The sequence below is a fragment of the Stomoxys calcitrans genome, chromosome 2, assembly GCF_963082655.1.
Source record: "Stomoxys calcitrans chromosome 2, idStoCalc2.1, whole genome shotgun sequence".
NCBI lineage: Eukaryota > Metazoa > Arthropoda > Insecta > Diptera > Muscidae > Stomoxys > Stomoxys calcitrans.
The window spans coordinates 165,355,358-165,367,509 of NC_081553.1; the positions used below are offsets into that span (position 1 = coordinate 165,355,358).

General features: G+C 38.2%; 1 protein-coding gene across 1 annotated transcript; it reads left to right on the forward strand.

Annotated features, from left to right (window-relative positions):
• Positions 1-1,332: 1,332 nt before the first annotated feature.
• On the forward strand, positions 1,333-11,170 carry LOC106085814 (odorant receptor 83a). The gene is made up of 6 exons (XM_013250234.2): positions 1,333-1,815; positions 1,884-2,047; positions 2,185-2,384; positions 7,937-8,240; positions 10,649-10,918; positions 11,044-11,170. The coding sequence occupies exons 1-6, from the start codon at positions 1,443-1,445 to the stop codon at positions 11,101-11,103; spliced, it is 1,371 nt and encodes a 456-aa protein (XP_013105688.2). The 5' UTR covers positions 1,333-1,442; the 3' UTR covers positions 11,104-11,170.
• The last annotated feature ends 982 nt before the right edge of the window (positions 11,171-12,152 follow it).

Consider the following 12,152-nt stretch of genomic DNA (forward strand, 5'->3'; position numbering starts at 1 on the left):
TTAAATTAAGTTAATTATCTTGTTTGAATCTTTAAAAATAGGATAAACATTATTTTGCGTATATAAATTCAAAGTTATGGATTTTTCACTTCACTTTTTCATTGATATCGATTCTGGATCACTGTGTATAAATTCTTCTTTGAATTAAAGATTCAATCTCTAGCTTGCTACAAATAAAGTTTCACTGTAGTCTATTTTTCAGTAGTTACTCTTCGATCAATGCTACATACATTCCGAAAAACTGTTAAATACTGGTACATATATAAAATGAGGAGAGGACGATTTTATACATGTTGTTCACTTTATGACACCCGACTAGTTTTGGTAGTCAGTAAGACAATCAAAATCAAATCCAATGAGTAGAAAATACTTAATTGCTACTAAATTTCCCATGAACATCCCAGTAAGGAACAGGAGATACTTCTCTCATATGAATGAAAGCAGTTCGATTAAATTTTTGGATTACCGATAAGGGGCCTCCTTTTTTACGCCGAGTTCAAACGACGTGCCGCAAAGCGACACCATTTGGTAGAGAAGTTTTAACATGACAGGATACCTTACAACAGTAGCCAACATTATTAAGGGGATATCCACCGCTGAAAATTTTGTTGATGTTCACCCCCCGATTTGAACCCAGGCATTCGGAGTCATAGACGGACATGCTAACCTCTGTGCCACGGTGGCCTCCGAGTAGAAAATATCAAATTTTATAATATACTGAAACAAACTTTGTCTTAATTTTAAAGATTCAAAAATTAGCAAACCTAATTTAAAGATGATCAGCTTTCCAATTTTTAAAGAAAATATTCCCTTTGGCAAAAAATAGTTTCCTTAATATTTCAATAAATACTTAACTTTGCGTCTTGATACAAAAGACAAAAACTTAAACTGAAAGGCAAAACATCGTTGAAAGTTGAAAAGAAAGAAAGAAAGACACAAAATGGCCTTACAAATAGGAGCGTCTTTAAATGTTAAAAATTTAAGTTTTTTTTTTTAAATGTCAAAAAAGAATTTTTCCAAAAATAATAATTGGACAATTATATATAAAGTAAAATAAGACTTAATCAGAGATCGAAATTTGAAATGAAATGATGGCCATGTCCGTAAATAAATAGGAAATTTTATCTATTCTTTATTTTAAAGGTTTTTTTATTTGGCTGCTTAAATCCAGTTTATTCTGTTGCACGTTAAATAAAATTAAATTTTTTTATAGCGTTTTATGGCATCCAAATGATGGGACAAGTCGAAAGTGCCTGTCGCAATTCCTCCTTCGAAAATTGTAAATGGCGGTGATTATGGTGTCAACAAACATACAAACTATCGTCGCCTCGCCTTCATAAAAACGAGGAAAGTTTTCAACACTACCTTCATTGCAAGCCCACGCGACGCACAGGTGACAACACTTACATTTGCCGACCAAATAGAAGACCTCAATCATTCGAATGATGGAGCCAATCGAGGAACGACGTGATCTCTTTCATCACATACGCCTTACCATGTACTCGGCTGCCATGTACCCCATGCACTTAGAACGGTTGTTGCCTCAATATATATGCGGCATGGGCCTAATCGTGGAATGGCTGCTCGAGTTGTTCCTGTATCTGGTGTGCATACACATTGCCGTGCTGTATGTGTGCACGTTGTATTTGAATTTCCACAGTGGTGATTTGGAGCTACTGGTCAATTGTATGATACAGACAATCATTTATATTTGGACAATTGCTATGAAGGTGTACTTTCGTCGCATGCGGCCTAGTCTGCTGGAGGAGTTGGTGGACTCCATCAATTTAAAGTACAGGACACGTTCAGCTACAGGTACAGAGGGACATTGCGTATTGATGCGACGTCCTTCCTTTTATTCCTTTGACCATTTTTATTTGCAGGATTTACGTACGTGACAATGGACCAGAGTCTCGCCATGTCTAACCGATGGATTAAAACTTACGTCTACTGCTGTTTCGTGGGCACCGTTTTCTGGCTCATATTGCCCATAGTCTATGGCGATCGCAGCTTACCGTTGGCCTGTTGGTATCCTTTGGACTACAAGGTATGTCCAAATGTATTCCACAAAACATGCATGCATAACCGCAGAGGACTATGCGTCTGAGGGTGTGTGCGTGTGTATTTGCAAATATTGGCTTGAGTGATATTTTGCGACATTAAAATTCCGAGGTCGTTTTACAGGCTCCCACAATCTATGAGACAATATATTTTCTTCAATCCGTTGGCCAAATTCAAGTGGCAGCTGCTTTCTCAGCATCAAGTGGCTTTCACATGGTATTGGCCATTTTGATGTCAGGCCAATATGATATCCTGTTCTGCAGCTTAAAGAATATCCTAGCAACGGTTGCTGTTCGCATGGGAAAATCAAAAGAGGACTTAAGGTATGTGCTTTAGTCAGTAAGGGACGCATTGTGTCCATAGACGTGTCACATCAATAGAAAAAATATTAGCAAAAACGCTTTCCATCTTTCGGAAAGGCTTTCACAACTTTAATCTCCACATCAATTTCTCGATAAAATTCGACTGGTGCAAAAGGATTTTCATAATGTATGAACTGGTAAACGGTAATATATAAATCGGCTTCTGATAAAAGAAGAAGATACGTAAATGTAGAAAACATTAAGGATAGAAATTTTAATACGCTTTAATAAATAAGGCCTCTTCCACAAACATCCCATTAAGGAATAGTAGAAAGGACAACAGAATCAACTCGTTGAGTTTGGTTTGGTTTCTAAATGTTCGGGTCTTGGGTTCAAGGCCAATCTAATCTTATCTCCACATGCATGTCAGAGGCACATACCTGCCTTGGACTCGGTCTTCTCTGTCAAAATCATAGACCCCTTGAAGAGGTAGGAGAATAAAATACGCCTTGCACTCTATTTTATTGAGAATCTTGAGAAATTCGAAAAAGAGTGCTTAAACTTGGCCAGGGGCACTTGTTTTGGTCCAGAATAAAAGAAGATATCTCTTCTCAACCAATGACACACTCATGTATACCAAGAATTTGTAGTTTGGATGAGGCTAATGGAAACCGGAATCTCCCAAACTACGGCTGCCTCGAAGTCCTCTTGATTAAACAAAAAAACGAAAACTTAGACGTTTTCGTCCATTATGATAGCAATTGAATAGAAGAAGGAAGATGCTTTCTAGTTTCTGCCGTTGAACGATACAGATCGCTTTAAAAAGCCCAGTAACTTGCGAATGTTCATATCCGCTTAATCAGACAAGTTGCCAAAGAAATGAGAACCTAGAGTGGAAGTACCTCTGACTGCCAGTGAGGGACACACACACAGTCGATGTTCTCTTCTTCCTAAATATCCTTACAGCTTATGCTATGGTAGTTGCTGGCAACTTTAAGTCTTTCAGCATGTTTTGCGATCATACAGTGGCGTGTCATGTACCACAATGATTGAGACGTCTGTCTAACCAGCGACAGCAAACCCACAGACCTCTTCAAGTTTAGATTAGGCCACATAACTATGGAGACTCCACATTGTGACCATCCTTAATTCATTGTCCTTCAGGCCTGATCCTGAAAACTGATCCCCTGGGAAGTGTAAGGTAGTTTTAAGTCTTCAAAGCTCGTCTGCTCTACAATTCCCTGGGATATCTCAGTGTTCACAACCCCCACATTGTGACCATCCTTAATTCATTGTCCTTCGGACCTGATCCTGAAAACTGATTCCCTGGGAAGTAAAAGGTCTAAGTCTCAAAAGCTCGTCTGCTCTACAATTCCCTGGGATATCTCTGTGGCCCGCCACCTAGAGCAAGTGAATTTTGAACTGTTCAACCATCTTGTTGAGAGATCTGCGACAGTAGAGGGCGGCTTTGAATTCAGAAATGCGTTCGCCAGGGTTTTAATGGCTGTCTGAGAAGATATATATTCCAGACGTCGTTATGACTTTACAGCTTAGTCATTCCACTACTTCTTTAAGGATCTCCGCATGATATACACTACAGTGGTCGCGAAGTCTTATCGATATGACCAGTCCTAGTTCTTCAGAATACTCCCCAAAGCCCACGTGGTCGTCTAGTTTGCAACCAATCTTTATGTAACCCAACCAATCTTTATCTCTATGTAAATTCTATTACCTCCCTGGTAATATCAATCATTCATGTCAGGAATAGTAATACAGAACTTTTTATCAAAAAGCGGCTCAAGCAATGTGCAATCCAGACTGTTTGGAACATCGGGCATTGTATCAAGGATAACATATGTCCTTAGCCGCCACATTATCAACGAGAAATCTCCCTTAGCCTCACAGCAGTGGTCGCAGGAATTTGTCTAGCTACAATTTCTAGAGGAATTATTTGTTGTATTTAATTCCTCAATTCAGCTCTGATGCACAAACAAGCCATCCTTTGGATCCGGCTGAGTATTGAACAGTATTTGGACATTTAAAGCGCCGTCCACCAGACCCTAACACCATTTAGCTTTATATGTCTGCAGGTGTCTCTTGCAAATGTATAGGGCAAGAGTTGTTTTTCTTGCCCTTTCCAAAATGTTTGACCTGAAGTGCAATTTCCTATCCAGCAAAACACCCAGGCATTTTCCATAATATTATAAGCAGGCTTTTTGGGAAACTTAAGAAATTTAAATTTTCATTAAATTATATCAATTATTTGAGAGCGAGGGCTCAGTATAATACTGAGAACATGCAATGTTATGCTGATTATAGTGCTGGGATGAGGAATCAACTTTTTAAGTTCATGAGTTCTAATGAAAGTTTGGGCGCTTCACTATTGCATGAAACTTAATTGTAGGGAATCCTTTGACGATTCGGAGATTTGCGATAAGATTTTTTCAATGCAGCTATACCAAGTTGTCTTTCAGTTCCAGCTATGCTTATGACATTATTAAGTTGAATTATTTCCAACGGATTATTCTAACCAAGGGTGACGTGCTGAAAGGTTTGAAATCATTGAAGAGTACCAAAACACCAGGGCCGAATGTTGTATCGACGAATATTATTAAATTTTTTCCTAAGTGTTATATAGGCCCCTTACGGCCATATTCAACAATTCATTAACTTCAGGATATTTTCCCCAATCATGAAGGTTATAAAATTTCTTTGCATAAAAATGTTAACAGATGTATTACTAAATTTAAGTGCAATCCGAACGTTGTTTGAACTACTGGTTTCTCGGAGGATATGCCATTTGGTCTAACCAACTATTACTCCCTATCAACACTGCTTTACATCGATTATTCAGTTTTCAAGGATTTTAATGTTCGCAGATGATGTGGAACTGTTTTGTAATTTGGATTATCCGGATCGGTTACTGTGCTAGCAGAGCGATCTGTACTCTCTGGTGCAGTGATAATGGCATGACGCTTAATCTTAAAAAATGCTAGAATCTATCTCTTTTCAGGGCTGGACTCGTTCTAGGTGACTATTACATAGGTTCATTTAAATTGAATGACGTGGATTCCTTTACTGATCTGGATGTTATTTTGGACAACAGATTACGTTTTCCACATTTTCACATTGCCTCGTGTGTCAATAAGGCTAACTGTTTGTTTACAAGCATAGTCCGGCTAACATTGGAAAACTTTTGTTTTCCAATGTTTGTCATTTTGCCATTCCGTGTGCAACACATCGAAATATCCTTTTCCGACCCATTAAAGTATATATTTTCTTGATCAGCGTAAAAATCTAAGACGATCTAGCCATGCCCGTCCGCTGTAATTTTGAAAAATAGAGATATTGAGCTGAAACTTTGCACAGATTCCTTTTTTGTCCTTAAGCAGGTTAAGTTCGAAGATGGGCTATATCGGACTATATCTTGATATAGCCCCCATTTAGAACGATCCGTCGATTTAGGGTCTTAGGCCCATATTTTTTATCCCATTTTGCTGAAATTTGGAACGGTAAGTTTAGTTAGACTCTATGACATCCTACTTCAATTTGGCCCCGATCGGTTCGGATTTGGATATAGTTGCCTTATAGACCGATCCGACGATTTAGGGTCTTAGGCCCAAAAAAGCCACATTTATTATCCGATTTTGCTAAAATTTGGGACAATGAGTTGTGTTCGCCCTTCGACATCCTTCTTCAATTTGGCCCATATCGGTCAAGATTTGGATATAGCTGCCATATAGACAAATCTGTCCGATTTAATGTTTTAGGCCCACAAAAGGCGCATTTATTGTCCGATATCGCCGAAATTTGGGGCAGTGAGTTAAGTTAAGCCCTTCGACATTCTTCTTCAATTGATGCAATAAAAGGCGCATTTATTGTCCGATGTCGCCGAAATTTGGGACAGTGAGTTAAGTAAAGTCCCTCGACATATTTCTGCAATTTGGCCTAGATCGATCAAGATGTGTATATAGCTGCCATGTGTTCGGTTCGAAACCTCAAAAAAATCACCCTTTATAATCCGATTTCACTGAAACTTGACACAGTGAGTTATGTTAGGCTTTCCATGTCGTATATGGTTCTGATCGGTTTATTTTTATTTATTAAAAGACCAATACTTTGTTATACAAAATTGAACAATGACTTGTACTTATAAGTTTTTGGTTCAAATCGGAACATATTTCGATATAGCTGCTATGGGGCATAAGGTATGCATTTTTTAACGGATTTTGACGAAAGGTGGTTTACACATATCCCCAAGGTGGTGGGTATCCAAAATTCGGCCCGGCCAAACTTAACGCCTTTTTACTTGTTTGCACTTAGATGCTTACCATGGAATTCGACTGATGTTCTTCCTCCTAACGAGAGCCAAACTTATTGGTTTACCAACGCTCGAAAGGAGACGCTTGGTGCTTGGAGCCGTATTTATTGTAAAATTATTCCAATTCTGAATTAAATTTTAATATTCCTCTACGGAATACTCGACATAACTTTCCTCTGAGACTACCTTTAGTGAGATCTAAATACGAATTAAACAATCCGCTTCGCTCTTTATGTGTTGTATATAACAAATAGTTTAATAATATATCCTTCGCCGATCCTCTTCGTGCAGTAAAGAATTCTATCCTTCGTCTATATTTTGTTGTAGTAGTTGTCAGAGATAACTGTCTTCCTTTCATTGTTGTGTAATATGTGTAATATCCATGATGATTTAGCCAGAATGTGTATGTCGATCTTACTCTAGTGTTTACCCGTCTTTGAAATTTCTGTAGCCAGTATTACCTTAACTCTATACTAACCCTCCATGGTTCGGACTATGGGGAGTACGCATCACTCAGTAATGGAAGGTGGCCCCCTCGGTTGGCAGTGCGGGTATGAGTGGCGTGGGAACGAACGATTATCAACAGGCGACTATTTGACTGGGAAATCTAAGATGATAATAGCTTATTTATTCATCGTTACATTAGCTTCAACCATTGTGAAATGTCTGCATGACCTGAAACCAAACCAAGGGCACGGCCGCCACGGTAGTTGACAAATCTGTTTGGTCGAAGAAAGGATTGCAGAAGACTCTTCAAAAATGCAAAGCCACATGAGCACCAAAGGACCGAAACATTTATAAGAGAGATAACAACATACTAGGGTGAGTTGACAATAGCTCAGAACAAATTCTGAATGGAATTTTCCAGGATACTCAAGATTTCAGCGTTCATAACCTATTACATTAGGTTGCATTCAGAAGTCAGACAATGTATGGACAATGTCTAATGAGAACAATCTCTAAAGTAGAGCCGGAAGAGGTTGTCAAATCACTCACACAATCCATCAGGGATTGTGTGAGTGATTTGTTTCTGACCCAAGAATCCTTTTGGCGATCAAAAGTTGCGAATTATTTTATTATTTAAATCGATACATGTATGTACACACACAATTACAATTTTGTCACTTAAAACAATAAAAAACATTTTTAAAGGTGATCATTTGATTTGAAAACACTTTGTGTAAGCTACCCTGTATCCAAACATACATAGGTATATGAATAAATGAAAACAGAATTACTATTCTCATTACAGGAAACTGCGCGATTTACAAGAATTAAGAGAACCTGAAATAAATGAATATTACTGTGCTGAGGAGAAGACTTGCGATGTAGAAATGCTGTTTCATTCGAATGAAATACAAGAGCAACCTGATCTCATGACTACATCTAATAACTTTCATCGAAGCTTCCGCAAAACATTTAAGAATTGCATAGAGCATCATTGGTATATTCTGGACTGTTTGAAGAAAATGGAAACCTTTTACAACCCCATTTGGTTTTTCAAAACTGGAGAAGTCATGCTCCTAATGTGTTTGGTGGCATTCGTATCTGTTAAGGTAGGTTGGCCTCTCACACATACGTTTGTCTTCATTTGTGAATACCTTTATAACTTGTTTGGTCCATACAAGGGTGGTACTAAGATAATCCAATCGGGACAACAAAATAACACAACACTTTAACCCATGAATCTTCAACAAACACTCCAATACGATTTAGTGCATTTGTATCAGTCGGTGAAACCTTATTTACCCTACCTCCACGGTGGTCATCTTGGCAAGTCTGAAGTCCCCGTATAAAAACAACCTCTTATTATTTGCCTTGCCTAAATTTAGTCCAATCGTGTGCAAGTCAGACGTTCTGCATACAATTTCATTGCAACGTTGTACTAGATAGTTATCGATATCATGCGATAACAGAAATAATAATCGATTAATCGTGCACTATTTGCAAATCATGCAAATTTGCCCATGAACATTCCACTAAGGAACTGCGGCTAACATCTCATATATCACAGTGTGGTGTCCGATTCAAATGTTAAGCTCAATGATAAGGGGCTTCCTTTTTATAGCCGCGTCCGAACGGCGTGCACCTCTTTGGGTAGAGGTTTTAACATGGCTTAGTACCTCATAAATGTCGCTAGCATTAGGAGGGGATAACCAACGTAGAAGATTTTTATACCCACCACCAAAGAATGGCGGTATACTCATTTTGTCATCCCATTTGCAACACATCGAAATATCCATGTTCGACCCTATAAAGTATATATTATTGATCGTCGTAAAAAAAAACTATCTAGCCATGTCCGTCCGTCTGGCCGTCTTTCCGTCTGTCTGTTGAAATCACGCTACAGTCTTTAAAAATAGAGGTATTGAGCTGAAATCTTGCACAGATTGCTTTTTTTGTCCATAGGCAGGTTAAGTTCGAAGATGGGCTTTATTCTATAACTTGATATAGCCCCCATATAGACCGATCTGTCGATTTAATATCTTAGGCCCATTAAAGCCACATTTATTATCCGATTTTGCTGAAACTTGGAACAGAGAGTTGTGTTAGGACATTCGTACCGAGTATGGTCAAGATCGGGCTATATTTAGTTTAAGCTGTCATGTATACCGATCTCCCAATTTAAGTTCTTGGGACCAAGTTTATTACTCAATTTGGCTGAAATTTGGCCCATACCGGTCTATATTTAGATATAGCTGTGATATAAACCGATTTCCCGATTTAAGGCCTTGGAGCTATAAAAGGCGCATTTATTGTCCGATTTTGGTAAAATTGGAGCAGTGGGCCCTTATAAGCTCTTCGACATTCTTGCCCTATATGGTTCAGATCAGTCTATATTTGGATATAGCTGCCATATGCATGTACCGATCTCCCGATTTAAGTTCTTAGACCCATGAAAGATTCATTTTTTAACCGATGAATTGAGTACAAAGAGTTGTATTAGACCCTTACATAGCCTTCCTGAATATGGTAGAGATCGGTCTATATTTAGATATAGCTATGGGTTCATAAATGATGTGCTTTTCAACGTACTATGACGAAATGTGGTTAATATATATATTCGAAGTGGTGGGTATCAAAAGTTCGTCCGACCGAACTTAATACCTTTTTACTTGTTTCTGTTGTTCTCGGCAGGATTCGAACCTAGGCGTTCAGCGTCATAAACGGACATGCTAAGTGCTTAGTACAGTCAAAAAAATTATTAATTGGCAGCAAACGAATTTTTCGACAACTAAACTTCTTTTATGAAAAATGTTGGTGCTTTGTTTACTGTAAAATTGCCTGTATTTTTTAATAATAGAACACCGAATGGAAAACTTCAGCCAAATCGGACAAAAATTGCGTCTTCCAGGGTCTCAAAAAGTCAAGTCGGGAGATCGGTTTATATGGGAGCTATATCCAATTTTGAACCTATATGGCCCATTTGCAAGCCCCAACGACCTACATCAATATTAAGTATTTGTGCAACGCGTCCAACCGCTATCATGATTTCGACAGATGGACGGACGGACATGGCTATTTCGAATCAGCACGTCGAGACAATCAAGAATATATATACTTTAAGGGGTCTTAGACGCATATTTCGAGGTGTTACAAACGGAATGACTAGATTAGTATAACCCCATCCTATGGTGGTGGGTATAAAAAAAACCTGAAATGAGTACATTTTTAACTACCCTCTCTTCCAAATGAAAAAAACACAAGATATATACATACCAAACGAATCATCTTTTCATGTAACAAGTTTTCTTTTGCTGGAAACTAAACATTTTTGGCTTAAAGGAAGTTTTAAGTTTTCGCGTTAGTTATTTTAAAAATAGTATTTCTCCAACAAAACAGATTATTTGTGTCACCAGTAAATTCTTTATATTTATGCAGATCGCTCAATTTTTGTACCACCCTTATATGTATGTTTCGTCGCCACCATCATTTTACTCCTTTCTCTTACAATTTCTTGCAGTCTACCACCGCAAATTCTTCGTTTATGAAGGCTGTTTCGTTGGGCCAATACCTGGTATTAGTCGCCTGGGAATTTTTGATTATTTGCTATTTTGGGGAAATTATTTACATCAACAGCCTGCGTTGTGGAGATGCTATTTTAAGAAGTCCTTGGTATCTGCAAATGCGTGAAATGAAAAATGATTTTCTCATGTTCATCCTCAGATCCTATAGACCATTTAAGCTGACCGCTGGCAAAATGTTTTCATTGAATGTGGACCGTTTTAGAGGTGTAAGTGAATAATTCATTCATTTCACTCACAAATCCTGGCCTTGGAAATGACTTTTGTATAAATGGCCAAGCAATGCTGCCCATTGAGCTCATGCATTTCTTATTCCTTTTTTTCCTTTTTCCAGGTTATGACGACGGCTTTCTCTTTCTTGACTCTACTGCAAAAAATGGATGAAAGGGTGTGAAATAGCCTCAAGGTTGGTTTCAGTTTGCCAACATCTTTTAAATTATGGCCTGTCATTATTCAATTTAGCTTTTAATAAATAACATTTCTTTTGTCCTAACAGGACAAAAACGTCGTTTATTATGTGGATGTGAAACACAGAAATTCATCAAAGTAACTTAAAAACATATGACATTAGAATTTTATTGGTCAAACAAATGACATAACATTAAAGATCTCTTGACCATGGCTTCATTGCTATTGGTAGTGAGACGGAAATGAGAACAGGTAAAGGCGTGCTAAGTTCGGCCGGACCGAATCTTTTATACCCTCCACCATGGATCGCATTTGTCGAGTTCTTTTCCCGGCATCTCATCTTAGGCCAAAAGGATATAAGAAAAGGTTTGCTCTGCTATTAGAGCGATATAAAGATATGGTCTGGTTTGGACCACAATTATATTATATATTGGAGACCTGTGTAAAATGTCAGCCAATTCGAATAAGAATTTCGACCTTTGGGAGCTCAAGAAGTAAAATAAAGAGATCGATTTATATGGGAGCTGTATCGGGCTATAGACAGATTCAGACCATAATAAAAACGTATGTTGATGGTCAGAGAGGATCCGTCGTACAAAATTTCAGGCAAATCGGATAATAATTGCGACCTCTAGAGGCTCAAGAAGTCAGGACCCAAGATCGGTTTATAAGACAGCTATATCAGGTTATGAACCGATTTGAACCTTATTTGACACAGTTATTGAGAGTAAGAATAAAATACGTCATGCAAAATTTCAGCCAAATCGGATAGGAATTGCGCCCTCTAGAAGCTCAAGAAGTCAAGTCCCCAGATCTGTTTATATGACAGCTATATCAGGTTATGAAACGATTTGAACCATACTTGGCACAGTTGTTGGATATCATAACAAAATACTTCGTGCAAGAATTCATTCAAATCGGATAAGAATTGCGCCCTCTAGACGCTCAAGAAGTCAGGTCCCAAGATCGGTTTATAAGACAGCCATATCTGGTTATGGACCGATTTAAACCATACTTGGCACAGTTGTTGGATAT